The 23,177-nt window shown below is 36.2% G+C and overlaps 3 protein-coding genes across 4 annotated transcripts; 2 read left to right on the forward strand and 1 right to left on the reverse strand.

Moving 5' to 3' along the window:
- Window positions 1–5,174: 5,174 nt before the first annotated feature.
- On the forward strand, window positions 5,175–6,157 carry LOC129318496 (zinc finger protein ZAT10-like). Its single transcript, XM_054963302.1, has one exon. The coding sequence runs from the start codon at window positions 5,303–5,305 to the stop codon at window positions 5,984–5,986; it is 684 nt and encodes a 227-aa protein (XP_054819277.1). The 5' UTR covers window positions 5,175–5,302; the 3' UTR covers window positions 5,987–6,157.
- Window positions 6,158–12,042: 5,885 nt separating this feature from the next.
- Window positions 12,043–13,456, forward strand: LOC129318984 (LOB domain-containing protein 38-like). 2 transcript variants are annotated; one of them, XM_054964012.1, is made up of 3 exons: window positions 12,043–12,319; window positions 12,412–12,640; window positions 12,738–13,456. In XM_054964012.1, the coding sequence occupies exons 2-3, from the start codon at window positions 12,457–12,459 to the stop codon at window positions 13,193–13,195; spliced, it is 642 nt and encodes a 213-aa protein (XP_054819987.1). In that variant the 5' UTR covers window positions 12,043–12,319; window positions 12,412–12,456; the 3' UTR covers window positions 13,196–13,456. The 2 variants fall into 2 exon arrangements, with proteins under 2 accessions (XP_054819987.1, XP_054819986.1); XM_054964011.1 differs by lacking the exon at window positions 12,043–12,319 and having other exon boundaries at window positions 12,405–12,640.
- Window positions 13,457–16,197: 2,741 nt separating this feature from the next.
- Window positions 16,198–21,125, reverse strand: LOC129318983 (QWRF motif-containing protein 2-like). Its single transcript, XM_054964010.1, has 6 exons — window positions 19,212–21,125; window positions 18,820–18,939; window positions 18,199–18,315; window positions 17,998–18,087; window positions 16,696–16,803; window positions 16,198–16,607 (listed from the first exon to the last, which is right to left on the reverse strand). Exons 1-6 carry the CDS (start codon window positions 20,598–20,600, stop codon window positions 16,536–16,538), a joined length of 1,896 nt encoding a protein of 631 aa, XP_054819985.1. The 5' UTR covers window positions 20,601–21,125; the 3' UTR covers window positions 16,198–16,535.
- Window positions 21,126–23,177: the final 2,052 nt, after the last annotated feature.

Below are 23,177 nucleotides of genomic sequence, written 5' to 3' on the forward strand. Positions count from 1 at the left end.
ATTTATTTATACTTATAACTACAATGTATGAAACTGATGGCTCGGTTTCTAATTCTGGCGTTGGCGCTGGAGGAAGTATCACTGGATCTGCATAGGAAAATTGGGAGTTGGAAGCTATCGTGCATTGTGAACCCCTTCCTCCAACCATCACAGGACTGAAAAGCTCAATTCATGGACTTCATTATCGTTGGCGTAGAGGATGTAAAAAATATGGTTGTCAAATCTGGTTGTGCCATTGCTGTTGGTTTAATCATAAGGGATAATTCATAGGCTCATGGATGGGATATCATTCAGGAAGCTAAAATGCTTAGGGGCAGAAATTGGAATGTTACTTTAGTTTTTGTTCACAGAGATCATTATTATTAGGGGCTGATTGTCTCACTAAATTTGGTCATAGCCTTGTATCCAGGTGCTGCACCTTTAACCATCCTCCTTCTTGGCTAAACGAGGAGGAGCGAGGTGAAAGAAGTAGCTGTCTTGCTCCATCTATCTTGTAATCTCCCATGATTATATCAGTTTTTAATCCAAAAAAAACGGTCTCTTTATTTTGCCACCAATAATTCTTCAACATCAAAATTATGCGAGCCTCCAATAAATCCACTAGCTTGACAATTTAGAGCTCACATGATCCGCTGATAAAAAATTTAAAAAGCATTAAATGTTTTCAAAGTCCACCACCAAATCTGAATATTAAGTAGAAAGCTCATCCCCCCACACCCATTCACTTTTTTTTTTTTTAATCCAAACAAGATCCGAATGGACTTTTAACATCTTGTACGATTATCCTTATTAATCCGACACTACCATAATCATCAAAGTAATCATTGGATATACTCCAAATGGGTTACCTAATCATGGTTAAGCACCTTCAAGCTATTTACCAAATTCGAACATATTTATTTTTAAAATTAGAATCCTAAATTTTCATAATTTTAAGATGCTTAAATATGGTTTCAACAAGTTCAAATGATAATATAAATAAATACGGAAGCATGAATATTATCTACAACTTTAAATTACTGAAAATAATCGGAAAACCAGCAAGGTTTAAAATTTGGACTATCCATAATAGTTCTAATTAATTAATTTATAAAAATTCTAAAGACTTTTAATATTAAATTGGATCATTGGTATTAAATTTATATTATTCATGTTGATGATAAAATAAATTTAGTAAAAATTTTATAATTTTGATTTTAGTAAATATAAAATTAAATCAGTGAATGTGGATGCCCCGAATTGCTCATTATTACATGTGATAAGCATCGAGGCCAGACCCTCTAGTTGTCCCCGATACTATAGCTACTTTATTGTCAATAAAATGTTTTCCCGGCGGAATATTATTGGTGCTTCTTGATAAGAGAAAGATTAGTCTCCATGCACGCGTCTTGAAAAGCCAATAGCACGCATAACACAAAACTAATAACTTAGCTTCCAGCACCTCGCAGACGCTGGGACACTCTTTTCTTTTCACCCTCCTTTGGCATCACGAGGAATGAATCATAACTCGTGAAGCTCCTCCCTCCCAGAAGAAAAAAAATCGAGAGCTTTAATAAAAATGCTGTGCTCATTAATAAATTAAAACGGAATAATTTTTACATGAGCTGAGATATGAAGAAAATGGAAATGGGAGCAGAGGAAGGAACCAGAACTTGTTTAAGGTTACGGCAAAATATTCCACTAGATGATACTTGGCATGGCAAAATACCAGGAAAAGAATTTTTTAAAAAAATATCTATCGATATATATATATATATATATATACATACATATATACAAAGACGTCACCCTCGTGACCTGAAACTTATAAATTAGAAAGACTTAGGCAATTTTGGAATCCACAGCCTATTCTCAGCACAGCAACTCCGCCAGGGATGTGACACGTGGACTGGAGCATGCGGTGTTGCTGAAGAAATCAAACGAGAAAAGTGGTATACTACTCCTATCCTCCGAACCAACCTTGCGATGAATTCCATCCTGCCCGTTAATTTCTCTATTTGTGGATTCCATGAAACGAAGAATAGGATGATAAGAGTCTGGTGTCTGCTGGCCTAGCTTGATGGTAAATGGGCATTAGTTGCCCTCATTTCTTTAAATGCCTTTGAAATGGTCAACTCCTCTCTCTCGATGAAATAAAATGGCAAACCCCACCCACCACGTCCCCATATTCTCATTCCATTCGCCAGAATCTTGAAACACCCCCTCCCCCTTCAAATAGTTGTGAAAACAACACATTACATTGACACAGTCCGATTACATCCATTACTCGCCATAAGTTTATATACAGGGTAAAACTTGTCTATCTAACTTTATATATTTAAAATGCTTATTTTTAATTAAATTAATACATATATATCATTTATAAGTTATTTATTCTATTAGAAATTTGTTATTGATATTGTTGATATATAATAAAATACACTTATTTTTATTTAATTAGATATAACTACATTAAACATATAAAGTTAAGTACATGAATCTTATTCTTATATATATATATATATATATATATAATAGAAAGTTTACATGAGTTACATTCCAAAAACTCATCAAGGTTATGACATAATTTGAAAATCAAAGACCACTTATAGATACATTTATAAATTATATATTAATAAAGTCCTGATTAAAAATGAAATTTGATCTTATGATTTTGTAGGGTGTAATCAAATCTACACCAATTAGGGCAATTTTTATTGATTACTTGGTACAAGTTACGACCACTGCCAGCCCTCCTCTCACACACGTTCAAGGCACAACCGCTACATTCAACTTACTCGGGGAGAAGAGAAGGTTATTCGGGATAAAAGGTGGTGAGGAGGCTATAATCATTTTTTGGGTTTTTATTCGAGTCCTTTTATCCGCCCAACCAAATGCACACCATATATTTCTTGATGTTCACCAAAATTCCGTATTACAAAAAAACTGGAGCCTCAATAAAAAACGCCAAGTTTCAACTACAGATCACAAACAAACCAGTCAATCTAAACGAATTAACACAAGTAATCGATTTCCCCTCGTATTAAAAAAAATAAAATAAAAATTAACACATTGAAGCTTCTTATACCGATCAAACAATTATGGAATAACACTGTAGTAAATTTTAACGTCGTCTTATCAAATCACTCTTTAATTTAAATGCTCTCCGTGATATTACATTGGAGAAGGATAAAATAGCACGAAAGATACTGAACACTTCATTGAGTTTTCAAAATGACAAATATTTTGTAAAAATTACAAAAAACGTCCCGAAGGACAAATTTTATCCATTGGAAGTAGCAATTAATGAAGCACGAAAAAAATTCTGGTAAGAAAAACAGCTGCAAAATTTCCTGTTACACGGAATTATCTACAATTATTTAAATAATAAACCGCGGATATTGACTCTAGGGAATATCAGGTAAAAAAAAAAAGGAATATATACGATGTTCGCGTCTCGTTAAAGGAGACGCAGAATCGGATGTTGGGCACTCAATAACAAGAAAAGCGGCAATCAATCCGAGTTCCCGATTAAGCGATGACTTCATTTCACGCACTGAATAACTCTCTCATGTCCTGCGCGCGTGTCTTCACGCCTCACCTCTCTGTGAATTGAGTTTATTTGATTAGATCTCCATGCTCGACGTCTGATTGGGCACTACACACGCTAGCCGTGCTTTGATATTGTTTTTTAAAATGGCGGGTTCGATCAATTTGATGACATGGCTGGTGATAGTTGGATAATTAAAATCACGTGATTAAGCTCGCTATCCTCGACTTAGTATTCCTATCATCATCATCATCATCATTTTTCAACATGGCAGCTTCATCAAACACCTATAAAACATGTATACACACGTGCTCTATCATAAGGTAACAAATAAAGCAATGCCTGACCCCGTCAAGCTCATACTGTCATACAGCATGCATGCCAAATGTGTGCGTCCCTGCGTGTGCTATGGCAAAAGGACACTATCAAGCACGGTAAGCACAGCGTTTTTAAAGGAACAAAATAGAAAGCGTAATCAGAACATCACCTATGGACACCCGATCCATCCATCATTAAACTCGTGCGCCTTACATATAAATTAAATTTGCACAGTGCCAATGCTTAATTAAATCAAAATGGATCCCATCGATCAGGGCTATTGAAAGGAACGCGAAGCAGATTGGGCTTTCTTTTATTAAATCCACTGAGGATAAGATTTCCCCTACGCCTTCAGGTATCCGTCATGGTGGAGTTCCTCATAGGAAAACATGAGGTTTGGTGCTCATCATGTTAGCAGCCAAGATAGCAACAGGCAAAATAAAAAATAAAAAATAGTAGCGAGACTTTTGTTTTGGTTGGGGGGAGTCGTACATATGCAATTGGTTTAATCTGTTAGAAAAGGACGTGGAAAGAGATATAATAAAGGATGATGATACGGGCTCATATGCTGATAAATGAAAGCATTAGCAGGGAAGATGAATTTGGTCCACTTGGGATGCCCAAATATTAAAATGAAATGCCCCCCACCACGACCCATCCACTACACACCACTGGATGGATGACACACTTGAAACTAATCAAAAATTAAATTTGCCACAGCTAGACGAAAACTCTGTCCACTCCCATGTGATTCCGCACCCTGGTTTTACTCCCCCTTTTCCTACCTCCTTCCTAACTTTGCCGCTCCTCTCCACTTTCCGCCTTCATCATCACTTCACTCCTTGGCTATTCATTTCCCTGCTTGCTGCACCTGTCCTCGTGATCAACATGCTTATTCAAATTTATAATGCCCCCAATTAAAACCACAACTCTCAACCAATTATAGACAACGCGATCAGCAGGCTTTTATTTCGATATTGACTTGGAAGTGTGGAAACGTAGTGTCTGGAGTCTGGAGTCAGAGCTCAATTGGTCGTCGCGCTCTCACTTTCCCCACCAAACAAAAAAGAAGGGCAAGCCAAGTCCCACGAATAGAGTGACACTTTGTTTGACCCACTCAAAGTCGCTCCTGCCAACCCAGAATAACTCTCCTTCCCCGCACACGCTAACATCCTATTCTCCGTCATCTCTATAATCCTCACAATTAAATAATGATATTTACAATTATGTGCCTTGCACCCCTCGCTCACTTTCCCACCACTTGTCACGCAACTTCCCTTCCAGTTCTTGATTCTCACTTCCTTATAAGCCCACCATTCCGCCCTCACTCTCACTCCAACTCTCCTATATACATCCTTCGCCACTGTCTTCAACACCATCCACCCCTGTCCCCAATTCTCTCCTCCTCTCTCTCTCTTTCACCAGTTCCATCTTCAATTACCACTTCAGAAACACATGGCCCTGGAAGCTATGAAGTCGCCCGCTGCCGCCACCCCGACCTTCCCCTTCCAAGCCTCCGACCTCCACCGATTGGAGCCCTGTCCCTTGGCCAAGCGAAAGCGTTCCAGGCGTAACCGCCTCGACCACCCGCCCTGCACCGAGGAGGAGTACCTCGCTCTCTGCCTCATCATGCTCGCTCGCGACTCCGCCGGTTCTGCCGCCTCGTACGACCGCCACGCCTCGCCGACTCCCAAGCTCACTTACAAGTGTTCCGTCTGCAACAAAGCCTTCCCCTCTTACCAGGCTCTCGGCGGACACAAGGCCAGTCATCGAAAACTCGCCGGTGAAGATCACAACCCTTCTTCCAATGTCACCGGCACTGCTTCTGCCACCACCTCTGCATCCAGCGCTGGAGGCAGGCTCCACGAGTGCTCCATCTGCCACAAGTCCTTCCCCACCGGACAGGCCCTGGGCGGGCACAAGCGCTGCCACTACGAGGGCGGCGCTAGCAGTGCTGCCACCGCCTCCGAAGATGCGGGGTCCGCCCACCGCGATTTCGATCTCAACATACCCGTCTTCTCCTCGACGACGGACGAGGAGGTGGAGAGCCCTCACCCGCTGAAAAGGCCCCGCCTTTCCGCGACAACCACGAGTGAAGCAGTTAGATCAGTCGGTTCATTAGGAACTCAGACCCATTGATCCTCGGATCGGTTCTGAGTGTTCTCTTTTTGTCTTTGTTTCATTTTTTGTTTGTTTGACTATTTGAAAATTCGGGAATTCATCTGTTGTTGTACATAATGATAGGACGGGAACCGATTCCAAATTATCGTAGCCTGGCGAATCAATTTATTAATTATTTTTCTTTCGTGACTGGATTTCTATTTCTATTGGTGTTTTATTCTGAAGCCGTGGGATGTGGCGGTACTCCGTAAAAGCGGAGGGAATAATGCGCCGCGTTGAATAGCGAGTTGGTGATGAAGAAACGTAGGGGCGTGAGGAATGAGTGATGATGGGTCGGCATATCTGCGTGAGCAGCGCGGCAAAGACTGTTGGCAAGTGCCTGTTGAGTCCACTCGCACATGTTGCTGTCATTGTTTGTTGGTGACGGTTTTTACTGTTAGCAAAGAGCACGCTCGAGCCTTTGAAAGTGCGTGCTGCCTCCTCTCTCCCCCATTTTCTTCTTCTTTTATTTTCTTTTCTTTTTTTCTAGTGTAAAGTTTTATACTCGGCCCTGTCCACATGAACGAGGGCTCCAATCCAACTCCGCCCTTAAGTAATTAAAACAACTATTTATCTGAAATGTTAAAATATCGGACAAGTTATCCTATGAATATATCATAATTATATTTTGTTTTTTAGAATAGAAATAAATTTGAATGGAGTCAGGGGTCAGGAGTGACGAGAGAATGGTGCCAATGGCAGAGCAGTGTAAAGAATAAAGAAAGAGGTTTGGATAGTCAGGGGGAAAGCGACGGCCGTTTCAGGCGTACTTGCGTGTCGTTTTATTTGGAATGCTTAATTAATTGAACATGCCATGCCATCACGCTAACAAATTGAAGGCAGGAGTTGCGGTGGAAATGTTTGTGCATATCCACCAAGTCCAGGCTAATTTTCAAAATAGACTAAATAGAATTCAATTGTTTGCAAGGCCAAAGCGCCCCACATTTGCGTTTCAACTTTCAAGTCATAACCACACAACCCAGCAAGTCCAGGCTAATCTAATTTAACCATATCCACCCTTTCCTCTCTTCATATTTTCTGCCATGTCCTCTTTGCGTGTTTTGGTGCAAAACCCCTTAGGACTTTTCTTCCCATGTGTAAAGGTGTTCACACCTTCATCCAGTCGCTAGCCTCAGCAGAACGCGTATGCTCTGAAAAGTCATATCTATATGTATATGTACCTGTCTACGTAGGTGTATCCTGATCTTATTTCTCTCTCTCCTGCTCTCTAGTAAAAAATGACAAAACACGACAGTCAAATGTTGCAAGGGGGAAATCTGGTGGTCTTATGTTCGCCAATCCTCACCCCTGCTTTGCAAAAATACCCAGCACCTACGAGGGATCTGAATTTTGGCACGGATTTAGGTAACTACTCGCAACTCCCAGACACCATCTCCAACCAGACAACACTATAGAAACCAAACTTCTCAACTACTGTTAAACAGCTGAAGAAGTTCAATTATCCAGTGAGCATGAGAATATACATGTATAGCATGTAGATCTTAATATCTCAATTCATATGTATAATAAAATATGATAGAATAAAGTAATTCATGCGTATCTGAAGAATCCATGAGTGCTAGATAAATCTTGATTACCTCGAGTATGAGCATGTACACAACCCACAGGTCCCCAGAGCTTTCAGAGAGTTCAGAGACAATGGAAGTAGAAGAAATGAGTCGTGTGTTTGCAGTTACCGACTAATCTTCTTATATAGATCAGATTGGGAACCGCCTTAATTAAATAATTATATTATCTATTATCTCTGACTCAGTCAATTAAGAGATAGGAAATAACTGACGGCTACTGGGTTGTGAGTTGGGCCTCTGCCCATTGGGCTCACTTGTGTGATCCACCTATCACGATCCACACAAGATCATAAGGACTAATTTATTGGGCTTATTAATTAATGCTAATTCATAAATAATATTTCAACATAGTAGCAATTGAAAAACAAAATAAAGTATTGAATATTGTTAAATTACGTCATAAGTGATTAAACAAGTTATAAGCATGGATAAAACATTTTTAATATTCGATAAATACATCTTCTGTTTCTCCCCTCTTACAGAAAAGCACGTTGCTGGACCAGAAGATCAACCAACAGGAAAAAAAATGTCATACTACTAACTATAAAACATCTATATAATTCTCTCTATTTTCTTTTTTTTTGAAAAAAAAACATCCATACAATTCTTGTTTTCTGGCACATCAAAAACGTGCAAGGGTCGTGTATTATAATCAAAGTTTAAAAAGGAATCCAGCTCAGTGCAAATTGTAGACTTGTAAATAAGATAAAGATATAAATTTAATTATAAATTATTTTTTAAGGACTACTAAATATCTTGTAAAATAAAATGTTACAAAAAAATCATTAACTATGAAAAACATAACATCTGGCACCTTTCCATTTATGTGAGTAAACGTCTGTTAGTTGACCAACTATTTGACTATAAAAAAGCTATCATGCCATGTGTAGCTATTCTTTTGGACCTTTCTTCTTCTCTCTCTCCCCATTCTTCATCGTCGTCTTTATCTACTTCATCATCCTCATCCAACATTTTCATCCTCACCGGCCTCCCTCCTTCCCTCTCTATGCACATGTGTGTCTTCTTCACCAACTCCTCCACCATCATCCTCATTTGCTTTTTCATCTTGACCCTCCGTGGCTTTCATGGACTGGAAAAACTAGCTTCCCTCATAACTTCGCTAGCACTCGGTTCATCGAGTATTGGAAACGATAAGATATGTGAGCTTAACTTTTGCAGCCAAGGGAGGTTGCTCCTACTGCTGATGTGATAATCTTGAGCATACTTGAGGGCAGCCATTAAAGCATTGGAAATGGGAGGTTCTATCTCAGCCATTATATTGTTAGTTAGATTTAAACTCCTTCACATTCCACGTTCTCCTTCTTCCTGCCCCCATTTTTAAGCTCTTAAATTAGAGCTCAAGGATTCTTCTTGCCAAGTTCCATACACAAGTGAATTGAAAATTGATGGCAGGGTGTTTCAATGAACCTCCATCATATGCATGGGAGCTGACAGCGTTAAACTTGTGGAGATTGTCACTTGCTAGCTATTTGGCTCTCTCACCATTGCTTCCATTGACGATGGCAACACTGTCCAGCACCCTGTGTTGAACTCCCAGTATTCACAGACAGTAAGTAGAGGAAGCGAGAGAGTGAAAGAGAAGACATACTAGAGGTAAGTGAGAGGGAGGAGAGAGATGCTTGATTGGTGTAAGCAATGCCCGATGGACGTTAACTCATAGTGGCGAGGAGAGAGAGAAAAATATATGATGGTGAGGGGAGAGAGTGAAGGAGTGGGATTGTTTTATCAGCAAAGGAGGAGGAGGAAGAGGAAAAAGATACAATGGCGAGGAGAGAGCGAGAGAGAATAAATGTCCATCAGTGGCAAATTAACAGCAGGTGGTGGATGTGATGATTTTGATCATTAATGATTTATTTTATATCATTTCATAATACAGTCTATCCAGCGGTCTTTAAAAAATAATTAGTGGCTAAATTTTTACATTTAACTCTTGCAAATATGACAATTGAATCGAATCATATATCATATTCCATAAAGCAAGCATAGAATCCAGAAATGGGCCTACTTCTGAACAGGCCATTAACTCGGACAACCGGACCCAATCTCATCTTCAATGGTCCAGAAGCCATAATTTGTAGAACAGCGAGGACACGGAAAGGCCCAGGAGCGACGTGAGCGATAGTTCATATTCGACTATAGTCAACAGAAGGGTCAAACGATATGAGAATAGTCACGGAATAAATATAAAGCGAGAATATGAATAAGAAGTATTAATGGTTAAAATTATTCCACGTGCTCATGGAAAATATGGATGTCTCACAGGACCAGTTTTCGTCCTCAGATAAATAATTCACATGTCTAATATGAATACAAATCATCTTTCCTTGTCAAAATCCAAAAAATTGAACATTAACTTTCAAAATATTTATGCTGTCCCGATACATTCCGGGTTTCAACATATATCTAGACCGTAATATTAGAATGCAGCATCAGAATATTTTCAGGACAAAACTTAAATTCATAGCCTTATATACGTAATATATTTTTTTCAATCAAATTAAAATAAATGAATTTAAAAAGCTAAAATAACAAGAATTTAATATAAAATAAATAATTCATACATGATATACATGTCTCTCGATTTAATTAAAAAATAAATACCTTATAAATATATAATCTTAAGTATGTAACTTTTCTCCTTATTTTTTAATGGATGTGCATCCTTTTTATCAAAACTTATATCTTTATTTTTTGATGTTCTAATTCATGTGCATTTTTAAATGAATAATGATACATATGCAGTCCAATTAAAAACATCATATTTACTCTTCTAGTCTTACTTACAAGTCACTTGCAACAGGTTTCATTAGTATTAAAAAAATCTTAAAACTTATTAATTTTGTCTTTAAATTTAATAAGTTTTTAACTTTATCCCTATTAAATATACATACTTCAATAACATGTTTTTTTTTTGCTAACATTCACTAAAGGATAAAAGAAAAATTTTGTTATTAAAATTTAATGACATAATTTATAAATAGGATAAATTTTTTTTCTTTCTCTACCCTATAAATAGGATAAGAGAGAGTATCCCTTTCAGCTTACATTTTCCATGCCCGTCAGTTTCAAAATGTTCAATTTTTATTTTTTAATCAGGGAATTTAAAACTGGAAAAAAAATTACATTTAAGTTTTATAAATAGGCAATAATTTTAAGAAAAGTTGACAATAAAAAATTACAATAATATGTTAAGCGAGGAAGCTCTCTATTCTTTTTTTTTTTTTTTTGGGGTTGGTTTTTCATCCATAAGAAGATGAAGCCCTCATCAAGAAATAGACAATGATGAAGACAGGATGGAAATGGAGGATAAAAAGGCCCAATCCAAGGAGTAATTTCGCCGCTAAGCGGTGGGTCATGCTCATCCCAAAAATGAACACCGTGTGCTCGCTCTTGGAATAAAATATAGATGGTTAAGATTAAATTTAAATAAAATATTATTATATATTTTATTTATTAAAATAAAAATATATAAAATTTATAAGGTAATTTTAATAAATTTTTTATTTTTAATATAATTTAGATTTAATTTAAAAAATTTAATTTATTATTAAAATTTTTATAATTAATGTATATTAATTATTCAAATATATTCTATACAACCTTGAATTGTGCAAAGTATTTAGATAATCAATATATATTAATTATAAAAATTTTAATATTAAATTAAACCCTTTAAATAAATTTAGGTTAAATTTAAAATAAAAAATATTAAAATTATTTTATAAATTTTATTTAAATAAATATAATATATCATAATATAATAATACTTTTCAACTGGCCTCCTCCTTTGTTTACACTGAGGCCATATTTTGTATTGTTGAATTGACAATGTGAAAATAAAATTAGAGATAAAATCTTAATTTAAATATAATTGGCATGTAGGAGTTATAATTTTTAAGAATTTAATTCCACCAAAAATGTTAGAATTTAATTTCATTATATTGATTATAGAATTGCCTCAATTCTCTTGAATTCATTGTGTGAACCTCACTGCCCTCATCCTTTTTATCCATTTGTGACAAGGTAGGTTTTTTAATTTTGAGTAAAAAAAATAATTTAGTCTTTTCTTATTTTAAATACATATACTAATTAATATTATATTAAAATTTTATCTTTATATCAAACACTTTTTTAAGCTTAATTTTATTTCAATTTTAATTCTATTAAAAATTATTTTATCACACTAAATGGGCTGAAAGTTGTTGCTAAAGACCAGATTTCAACCTCCTTCTTAACAGAGAAAGTCGGTGCCTTTTCTCCTTTTGAAACACCAATTGCTTAACAGAGAAAGTCGGTGCCTTTCCTCCTTTTGAAACACCAATTGCTCAAAGCTTTCGTTCCAAGCTTCTCAGTCGAATTCTCTCACGTTGCGGACTTGATGATATAAATTATTTATTTTTGAAAGGAGCCCTCCAGACGACACCGTTTAGCAAGCTGATAACCGAATCTTTATTAAGTTTTTCGTTAAACGGTGCATTTGAAAGATGAGCTGCTGCTGCTCATATCAATGCTTAGCACGGAAACCGAACCCCCAAACCAAATAGAAGGGTAGAACAAAAAGCGGTAAGAAAAGAAATTACTGTGAGCAGCGGAAAAGAGAGGCGCGGAAACACGGAGCCGCTCTTGCCCTGAGCTTGGAACCTGGAAGAACTAAGAAGGGGAAGATATTCCCGCCAGTGGACCCCACCCAGAAAAAGCCACCGTCTCTCTCTCTCTCTCTCTCTCTCTCTCTCTCTCATAAACTCAACCACTGATCCACAGTTCACGTTCTCAACTCTCATCTTCGTTTTCCAGGACCTCCCCTTGTTTTCTGGACTCGATTCTCTTGTCACTCCCCAAATGAGCTGCAACGGTTGTCGAGTCCTCCGGAAGGGATGCAGCCAAGACTGCGCCCTCAGAGCTTGCCTCCAGTGGATCCATTCCCCTCATTCCCAGGCTCATGCCACTCTCTTCCTCGCCAAATTCTTCGGCCGTAGCGACCTCATGTCCTTCATTTCATCTGTTCCCATCCCTACCAGACCAGGTCCCTTCTTCTTCTTTCTTCTATTATCATCTTATCCCTCCCTATAATTTCTTTCCTTAACTTTTCTTTCTTTCTTTCCTTCTTTGGGAAATTTCAGTCTTGTTTCGGTCGCTGCTGTACGAAGCGTGCGGGCGAACGGTAAATCCCGTGAACGGCGCCGTCGGTCTCCTGTGGAGTGGTAACTGGCACGTGTGCGAAGCGGCCGTTCAGACGATACTCGCCGGCGGCGTTCTTGGGCCGTTGCCGGAGACTTTTGATGGAGTTCTGCGGCCGATCTTAGGCGAGTCTTCTTCCGACATTGGGAGAACCGTGCGCTTTCAATCCCGGCCATTCATGCAAGACCTCGGAGAAATGGAGCAGAAGTCAGCCTGGGATCTCTCGCTGCTTTCGGAGTCTTACAGCAAGAAAAGACCTGTTACCGGGAGCGTTGCCACGGCGCTGAGGAGGCAGAGCAATCCGACCATGTTGCCAGTTGTTTCTGTTGAATCGGGAATGAGAAGTAGTAGCAGTTGCGGAGACGAGAAGAGTACGAAGCTTTTGGATTTGTTCGTGTAAGAATGCTCAAAGTGGGATAGAGTTATATATGAAGAATCGAGAGGGAGATTAGCATATCCGGGAATGATAAACGTACAAGGCAAGGCGAATAAAAATGCAAGGAGAAGAAAGGGAGGTCTCGCCGCCGGGATTTTTGGTTCTGTTAATGAAAACCGGAATCAATTCCGGTGAAGTTTTTTGTAACTATTATTATTACTTATTATTAATGTTGTTGGAACAAAATATTATTAATGTCTCTGCTGATGTGTTGCTTTTGTTTAATTTGCTTGTTCGAATTGACAAAAGACCTTATTTCCAAAAATAAATAAATACTATTTTAGTTTTATTTATAAAAAATAAAAAAAATAAATTTAATTTTATTTATAGAGTGTTTGTTAATTTTTAATATTATTTTTTACATTTTTATTTTTATTGAATACTTTAAATAAAAATATTAATAATAAAATTTAAAAATATTTATTAAAAATAAAAAATTATTAAATTTTAAAATAAAAATAAAATTTATTTTTTTAAATTTAACGAAACATGTTAGATATTATTTATAAATAAGATCTGAGCAAGAGGGAGGAAGAACGAGGAGGGAGGGAATCGAAGGGCAGAACAGCTGAATTCTCCTGTGCGAAGGACGGGGGAGGATAGAATATTTAGATAATGTGGGGAGGCATGTTTATACAACTTAATTATAAGTCTGAAAATTAATGGCACTTTCGGTATGACTTTCAGTTCTCAAGCGTGGTTAAAATGAGAAGCAATAAATCGAGGGGAGAATGACAACAAAATTTTAAAAGAATGAATTAATAATAATTAAGTTCACAAAAAAATTATAAAATAAATTATATAAATATTAATTTAAAAAGTCAAAAATATGAATCTAAATTGTAAATTAATTATTATATTTAAAATTTAAATATTATATTTTTAATTAAAACTTTTAAATTTATAATTGTTTGAATTATTATTTATAATTTATTTTTTTAAAAAAATTTGTTGGTGCCTAATGTGATTAATTTATTTTTTTTGAAAGCGTCCAAATCACAAGTTGTCTGGATAGCACACATGGAGCACCTCGAAGTTGTAGAACACGTTGGGCATATTTTATTATTAGGAGCGCCATATCAAGTAGACTTTAAGATTAGCTTTGAAGAATCAAGACCTAAACAAATTAGTTTTAAAGAGCTCGAAATTACCTTAAGACTCCTAATTTTGAAGCTTAATCCTAACTCTTAAGGCAGGGCCTTGGCTTTAATATTTTTTTATTTTTTATTTTAAAATTATAATAAAATACATTTATAATTTCAAAAAAAATACTACGCATAAAATCAAGTGTAAAAAATAAATTTAAATAAATTCATAATAAATCTATAAAGTTTAAACATTCAAATTCAATATCATGTTATCAAAATTGTGCAACCAATTGTGAGTATAAACAATGGGCTTAATATTATTTGGAAGAAGAGAATTTCAATATTTTGTCAAAACATGTGAACCATTGCTAAAAATTGATTCATTGACTATAGTAATAATTGAAATACTAAAAATGTCATCAATTATCCTTAAAAAAATTGAAAGTTGATGTTAATCATTCTTTTACTAGTTTAATATCTTGTTCTTTCAAAGTATGAAACTCAATATTATTTACCTAAATAATTCTCCAGTTCATACTTGTCTATAAAAAAAATCATACACATTCATATAATTATTTTGATAATCCTATATTATAATTTGTAAAGGATTAAAAAAATCACTTAAATACTAATAAAATAAAATAAGATAAAAAAGAATAAATTTAACTGACAAAGTATTTAAAATATACATAAAATGTATCATAAAAGTGACTGTTGCTGTTGATAAGAGATTTAAAATATAACAAGCACTTGACTTTTTTATTTTTTTAATCTAAAGAGCTCTCTTTAAAATTCAAAATTCATTTATGCCTTTTAGTTTAGTGGTCTAACCCTAATTATTTTAGGGTTTAAATAAATTGGCCTAATAAGCTTGACCTGTTTTGCCGGTTATAGCGGTGAGCGGACTCTCATGATTCTATTCGGATGGTCTAAAAAGGGTGGGGGAGATGGAATCCACGTCAGGGTGAGGCGGAAGGGAAGAGGTCCGCCAATGGAAGTGGGTTCCACGACAATGCCCAACCCACCATCAGTGATGATTCATAAACACGGTCTCTCTCTCTCTCTTTTTTCACTTTTCATCGCCCACATCACAGTCGCGTTGCCGCGTCTCTCACCACTCACCACTCCCACTTCTGGGATTCGCTTTCATTAATCAACCAATTCAGTTTTACCAGCCTCCTCCTTTAATTGCCTTTTTCTTTTAGTCTTGTCTCGCTTCCAACCAGTAACATGCGTCACATTATTATCCATTTATTCCTTCATCCTTTCCTATCACACGGTCACCTCATATTTTTAACTATTCTTCCTTCCTCTTTCATCCTCGGGCCTAAGTAAAGCATCACTCTGGTTAAATCTAAAGCCCATTCCAAAAATCACATCATGTTTCTTTTGGGCCTAAGAAAAGCATCAGTTGAATCTGAGGGTATAGTCATTAGTCTATTTTCAAACCAGTTGAATCTCAGGGAAGTGACTAGACTCTTATGATATGTCTAATCAAGGTTTTAATTTTTATTGGAAGGGATGTTAAAATTTAAACAAAGTATTAATTCGATCAACATGATCTGAGGCCCAAAAAATATTATTATCTCAAAGATTTATATACTCATCTATCATTGAAAATTTAGATACTTGTGTATTAATTAAAAAGTTTAATGAAAAATATATTTAAAAGACATCTGTTTCATCAAAATGAAAATAAAAACTTTCTAATCAGTCGGTTCTCATTCGTCTCTGGTCTCTATCTTCAAAAATTCTCAGCCATTCTTTTTCCTTTTTTTGGGACAACCGTTAAGCTGATTAATACTTCAAAATTTTCGTAAAAATTTCAAGAAAAGTAATTGTTTAAATTATATATACATTTTAAGTGTTTATTATCAGATCTCGAAGTCATTTTCATAAGATACAAGGGATCATCATAGCAAACCAATAACAATGTTTCAGGCCAAAAAAAAAAAAAAACTGTGATAAAAAAAAAAATAACTAAAACGTTACACACACACATCCACTCCTCAATCTTCAGAACTTGAATTTTGAGAACGACAGCATCCACTCCTCAATCTTCAGATCGACTGTACATATGAAATACATCACGAAATGGATCACGCGTTAGATTTAACTAAATATACACTATACTTTTAGATGCAACCAGCCACTCTTCTGTTTCGACGACAGCGGAAGGATGGTGAAGCAAATACAGATACTATTTGCTTGTTACTTCACTGTTTGGCTTCTGGGTTAGGCAAGCATTTCAACTGTAAAATATGTGTTTTCAAGCTCCGCTCTGAAACCTGCCCACCAAAAAGTTTCCTTGGTTAGTGTAACAGTCAACAGATGCATAGTAAGTTTCTATAAATGAGATCCAAACACAAAATTTACCTGCAGAGCTGCAACAACTGACAAGAGATTTTTACACTCCTCCAGCAAAGCAAGCTCTTTTGCACTCAAATTAGCTGCTTCAAACAATAGCGAGTTTACATGGCCAACCTGTACATTGCACAATGCAGATACTTTTAGCATATTCGCAAGCGCCTGTCTGGTAATCACATCACGATAAATAATTGTAGCATTTGCTAACTATCCTGATTCCTGAATTCATCGATGTGTAAACTTCAGACTGCAGAGAACAAAACAAAGAATGGAGTAAATTATTCTTTATCCACCTCTGTTTCTCTGCCTTCCTGACAAGATCAGTGGGATTTAGTTAACAGATATGACAGGCGATTCCTGTAAGTGGCGGGTACATTACATGAGTTGCGTAGAACGACAAACTTCATACTTTTATTCCCCTTCCCTTGTTATGCAAATTACGCATGTCAGGAAGAACAATCTATAATATTAAGTGCAGGCGTGAGTCAAAATTCTGCCTTTCACTCTGCATTCATAAGGCGCGTCAGAAAGGACAGAGATGGAAAGAGGTGATGAGAATAAGTTTTCACTCCATGTGAACTTTGAAGTAACCGAATGGTTAACCACAACTAAGAATGTATTTTTCAATTGGCCATTGCTCATTTGTCAGTGTCTGTGACGGGGATGATAAATAATACTATATTTAAACAATTCACGGGGATCAAACCATGCAATGGAATAAACAGTAAAGTACCGTCTGATTTGTGAACATATTCCTGCACGCACCTCGTTTACTTTGTACTTTTTATTCTAAATGTAGAGGCTAACGAAGAGTTTCATTTTGGTCAGTTGTAAGATTTTAATCTTCCGTTTCATTTTGGTCAGTTGTAAGATTTTAATTTTCCTTGTCTCTCTCATTTATTATTTTTGTCAGAACTATTCCTATTGATTACACTAGTATTTTAGGAAAACCAATAAATATTTTTTACAAATTACTTACCTAATTATTTTAATATATGTGAATTAGTCAACTAACTCCTACACTTTTAGGACTAAAAGGAGCATTAGTTCATTTGGGAAAAAAATTTCACGATAATTTAAGTTAATAAACCAGTAACCAGTAGGATGAAGTCATTCTACGCCCTAATTGCAGCCCATTTACCTTAGCAGCGCAAGAGTTTATAAACTTTCTATGTACAACAAACTCGGACGTGTTCCCGTCATGATCAGAATTCAGGAGGGGAGATGCATTGACACAACTAACAAAAACGAACATCCTAATCCATCCAACATCTAGAAAATCAAACAGGACCAACGTACACATACGCTTACCTTTGGTGACAACAAACATATAGACGACGCCATTGCCTGCATCACATCCATTGCGGAACAAATGGCTTCCTTCACATTCATCACATCTGCCTGATACAGAACTTTCTCAGACCGAGATGTGACAATAACAACAACGGTGTGCCTAATATCCTATCATTTCCCAAGGAATAGAGGAATGAACAGGAAGCTAAAGTAAAATACCTTGGCCCCACCAACAACGGGAAGGCGGAGAGTGCTAGCCTTTAAGGCCTCAATAGCCCCTGAGAGTGAACTAGAGTATCCCCGATCCAAAAGAGCCCAATCTTCCAAATATATCATCTACACGAAATAGGTTTCACTGAGAACTCATGGTGCAAGTTGAACGTAAAGCAAATATCACCAAACCCATTCAATGCACAAGCCGCATGCATGTAAAATAGGAGACGACTTTTTACCCGCATTTAATATGGCACAAGTTCAATTTTCTTGCTTGTGGCATTCCTATCATTTTCTATTAACAAACAACACACAAAAGAGACTAGTGACGTGCAATTTACTCAGAAACGATTGCGATTTCATTGTTATGAATTCTGATAGAGTTTGTAAATGCGTACGATAATAATAAAACCAGCAACATGAAATCAGATGCCTTGGAATGCCAGCAACAACACAAAGAATAGAATGACACGTGAGGTCCCACAAAAAGGAAATGACAAGAGCCTCAGTAGTTGAAGACAAAATAAAATCAAAGAAACGCGTTTTCTTGAAGAAGGAAGAACCTCCAAGTCAAATCAAGGCAGAAATACAAAAGTGTCGATAGTCATCATGGTTCATGGATCTTACCTGCTCCTTGAGGATGGAAATTAGCTTGATATGTTGCTTCAGCAATATTAACTCTGTTCTCTTGGCTCTAACAGATTCTCGTAGCTTAGAGGTAGCTACCCATGCATTACAGAGGCTTTTCTGTTACAAAATGGTATTAAGGAAAATCATTATTCATTAGTGCATACAAGTAATGCAATTGGGGGGGGGTGTCAGTATATGAGAGTTAAATCCTCTCTTTCCCTTAACTATTATTTAATACACCATCACATCACAAGAAGCAAATGCTATTGAGGACCAGGATGAAACCAAAATTGGAACAATTGTCTATGCATGACTCTTCTGCTATTTTATACTTAGAAACAGTGAAAATGGTATTTTGAAACAAAGCAAAATTAATTTAGAAAGCATACCTCTGCATTCAATCTCTGAACAGAGAGGGTGGCATCTGCCATGGCATTTACAAATCGCCATTGCAAGAGTTTGTTATAGAGGAGTCTCAGTAAATGAGCGTCAACAATACGGCTCTCCCCTATCTTTCCTCTTCGTACGTCAACAACAAAACTCAAAATAGAAGGCACATTGCCCAGCCTATCGTTCAGGCCTCCTGCCACTCCATTTCTTACTCGAGATGGGCTCATCCCTCTCCAGGGGGACGATATGGATGGCGTGGCGAGCTTACTTGGTGAAGCAGAACGAACCGCCGCACGAAGAAGAGATACTTGCCCCCTGCTATTTATGATTTTTCCGGGAGATGTCATGGGACTATCAACACATGAATCTTTTGGATGGAGATGCTTAGGCGGAACTATTAGTTTATTTCCAGAATTCCTTGACGATGGAGATGCAGGGTCTATCTGTTGCCGCAACCGATTGTTAGCCTCTTGCCAGAATCTTTCTGGTGCCACAATTCCACGGGAACCTCGTTTCCCTTGTTCCCCTCCGCAGCAAGAACTACCAGAAGACACACTTTCGTTATCAGAAGGAATGAACTCAGATCCATCAGCTTTCTTCCTTTCAAGAACGACCTCAGCAATCTTCTTGGCTTCTCCGCTGTCCCCTTCCGAACTCATCGTCCCATCGAAAGAAATTTGAACACCTACCATCAAATTTTGCAGTGATTTAACCACGTCCCTGGATCCTCCTAATTTTTTCGTGTCGTCCGTGCAATCCACACTTCTAGCCAAACAATTCAAGGGCCGCATTGTTCCCGGCCATCGCTGCTGATCCGATGACCTTGAATGCTCACTCTGGCTGGAACTTCCGCTCCTTCCTCTGCCGGGAGTTGTGGCCTTACTCCTCTCTGGTGTAATTTTCCTAAAATTTGGCGAAGGTGCTGGTTTCTCCTTGCTAACCTGGATTGAGAATGACTCACCCTGAAACGAAACCGATAAACTCCTGGTTGAAGTGAAAAGCATCTTCTGAGCCGTCGGCGTACCAGCGCCAACACCATTTCCAGCTCCCATGCAGGAAGGTTTAAGTCGAGGATTGGCTGGTCGACTCCGGTTTACTGAGAGCGAGCGCTTGGTCAGTGATGGCGACTGCGTTGGTGTCCCCATAGATGCTGAATTCATGGTGGTGGACTGAAGGGGTGATTGCCATCGTCTCAAACTTGATGAGGAAGTAGTGGATGAGGGGGAAGACATATAACGAGACGTAACCTGTTGAAGTTTGGGTCTGCGAGGAGTAAGTGCATTGTCGGGTTCAGAGGGCAAGAGAGGAGTCCTCTTTGGGTTGTGAGATGGAGGAGCAGGACCTCCCTTGGTTTTGGGGTTTATCGATGTAGAAATTGCACTTACCATGGTGTTGTAACATAATCGATCATGAATTCGAAGCTCATCCTTGAAATTCACGCTGGGAACCCAAATTTTGATTACACAAAAAAGAAATAAAAGGAAAAGCCAACCGAATTCAGTAAGTAGAGCAAGGAATAGGGTGGATTGGAGAAGAGCGTAACAAAGTCCGTGGCGGAATGGTTCGTATTTTAACGGTAATATGATGTGATACACAATGTGACCGTTGGTTTCCGCCGGCAACGAAGCGAGCTCGTGTAATTTTTCTTTTTGCTTTTTTATTTTTTTGGTTGAAGCAACAATTGACCAAATAATAATAAAAATTGGAGAATGACTGTCGTAATGGTCACACACCGACACTGTTTTCCAGTGTACTTCCACGAGCGCGCTCGGAGAGAATAAAAGTCCACCCTCCGCAGGCCGCAACGCGTGGAGAATGGAGCCTGGTGGGGAGGTGAAACAGCAACGTCGAGACTTGTCTAAACTGAAATGTTGAATTGGATATCATCGCCGATCGACGAGACGACGACTGAATCGTCGGGAACCCCCTCCCCAAACCAAAAAAAAAAAAACAATTGGGCAAGACGTTACGGTTACTCCGACGTCACTCCCTAAAGTATAGCTGGGATGGACATTTAAAAGGAAAAATAATATAAAGGTTTAAAAGAATTAATCTCAAATATTAAATTTTAAAAATTTATAATTTAATTTTTTAATTTTATAATTCTGTTGTGATAAATTTATAACTTATATTTTAAATTTTAATAGAAAAAATAAATTTTTTTTATTCTTCAATCATGTTAAAATTTAAAAAATAAGTTATAAATTTATCATAATGTAATTATAAAATTGAGAGATCAAGTTGTAAATTTTTAAAATTTAGCACTTGAAATCTAACTTAAATTAATTAATCATTTTGAAACTTTTTCATCATTCTCCTGCATTTAAACCCGTGTTGGCTTTCTTACTTTTACAACATGGAGAATATTACTTCCGTCTCAAATTATAGAGTAATTTTGAAAGAATTGTTTATCTCAAAATATAAAATACTTTGAATAAATTAAAGTTTCATTAAATGTGTCAATTCTAATATTACCCTTCCTCTCTCTATAATTAATGTTGGTCTCTTCTCTTTTCAATATATTAAATGATGGGTATTTTTAAAAATTTATATTTTTATATTGAAAAATAAGATTGTTAAGTATATTTAATAAGGTTTATTGATATGTGAGATTTTATCTAGAAGTGTTTTATAATTTGAGATAAAGAGAGTAATATATACTCCTTCGTTAAAACATATAAGGCATTTTTAACTAAATCTCACCTCCAATAAAGTGATTACCTACTTTCAAACTAACTCTATCTTTTTATATTTACCTCTATAAAATACCCTGTAATAAATATAAAATCACTATTAATAGGGACACTTTTGAAAAAAAGGCAATGATTACACCTTAAAAAAATTAAAAATACCTTATATTTTTTAATATCCAACGTCTTAAAAAATATCTTATATTTTTGAATGCAAGGAAATATATATATATATATTGTTTGGAAAAAAACAATAATGGGTGGTGTCGCGAGGCATGCCAGAGATGTAGAGTCTCAAAAGGATGAAAGAACTTAACTTCTAATCAAACATGGAAAACCTAGGTTCTTTTATCATAGTTCACTCGAATGTAAGAATGTAAAGTGAAGAAAATTAATGTAGATGCAATAAAGTAAAGATACATTAATTAAAAAAAGAGGTGACGAGCTATGCCGGTTGTATAACAAAAAAGTAAAGACTAAAACTACCTGATAAAAGAAAAAATAAAATAAAATAGCAGACACAGAGTTTGAAATTGATAGTTTGTATATGCTAATGGTGATTGTTGAGAGAGAGATTCTTTATTTATAGATAATCAAAACTCGGTGCCTAAGCTTCATGATAGTCGATTTCTTTGAATTCAAGAATCACTTCCTCTATCATAGTTACTTATCGTGGGTGGAGTATGAATGACTTAGTAGCTAAAACTTCATAAATATTTTATTTTAATTATTTTAAAGTCAATTAAGTTGAATTGAGCTTGGGTCTTCAAGTTCATAATTTGAGTGTAAACATATATATATAACAATCATTCAAAAAAAATATTTACACTGAAAGAAATTTGTATTAATTAAGGATTATTTGTTATCAAAATTTGAATGGATACTTGTTAATTTGGGTTAATCTTTTATAACTAAATATTCATTTAAGTTTTAATAATAACTTATTCTAAATTAACAATATTTTATTTGAGCTTTTTTTTATTTATATTTCAACAATAACTAACTCTCGATTGATATAAATTTTCTCCTGTGGTCTTTCATTGTTGTTAAAATAGTAATATAATTTTTTTTAATATGACTTGTTATATTAATATAAATTTTCTCCTGTGGTCTTCAAGTTCATAATTTGAGTGTAAACATATATATATATATATATATATAAAACAATCATTCAAAAAAAATATTTACACTGAAAGAAATTTGTATTAATTAAGGATTATTTGTTATCAAAATTTGAATGGATACTTGTTAATTTGGGTTAATCTTTTATAACTA

Source organism: Prosopis cineraria, unplaced genomic scaffold (genome assembly GCF_029017545.1).
Source record: "Prosopis cineraria cultivar Desert tree isolate PC_DT_omini unplaced genomic scaffold, ASM2901754v1 PC8, whole genome shotgun sequence".
NCBI classification, from domain to species: Eukaryota; Viridiplantae; Streptophyta; class Magnoliopsida; order Fabales; family Fabaceae; genus Prosopis; species Prosopis cineraria.

Excerpts from the sequence above, each read along its gene's own strand:
- LOC129318496 (XM_054963302.1), top strand. The coding sequence starts at position 5,303 with ATGGCCCTGGAAGCTATGAAGTCGCCCGCTGCCGCCACCCCGACCTTC.
- LOC129318984 (XM_054964012.1), top strand. The coding sequence starts at position 12,457 with ATGAGCTGCAACGGTTGTCGAGTCCTCCGGAAGGGATGCAGCCAAGAC. Across the intron at positions 12,641-12,737 it reads TCCCATCCCTACCAGACCAG|TCTTGTTTCGGTCGCTGCTG; the intron begins GTCCCTTCTTCT and ends GGGAAATTTCAG.
- LOC129318983 (XM_054964010.1), bottom strand. The coding sequence starts at position 20,600 with ATGGTAAGTGCAATTTCTACATCGATAAACCCCAAAACCAAGGGAGGT. Across the intron at positions 18,940-19,211 it reads TTCAGAGATTGAATGCAGAG|AAAAGCCTCTGTAATGCATG; the intron begins GTATGCTTTCTA and ends ATTTTGTAACAG. Across the intron at positions 16,804-17,997 it reads TATGTTTGTTGTCACCAAAG|GTTGGCCATGTAAACTCGCT; the intron begins GTAAGCGTATGT and ends TGCAATGTACAG.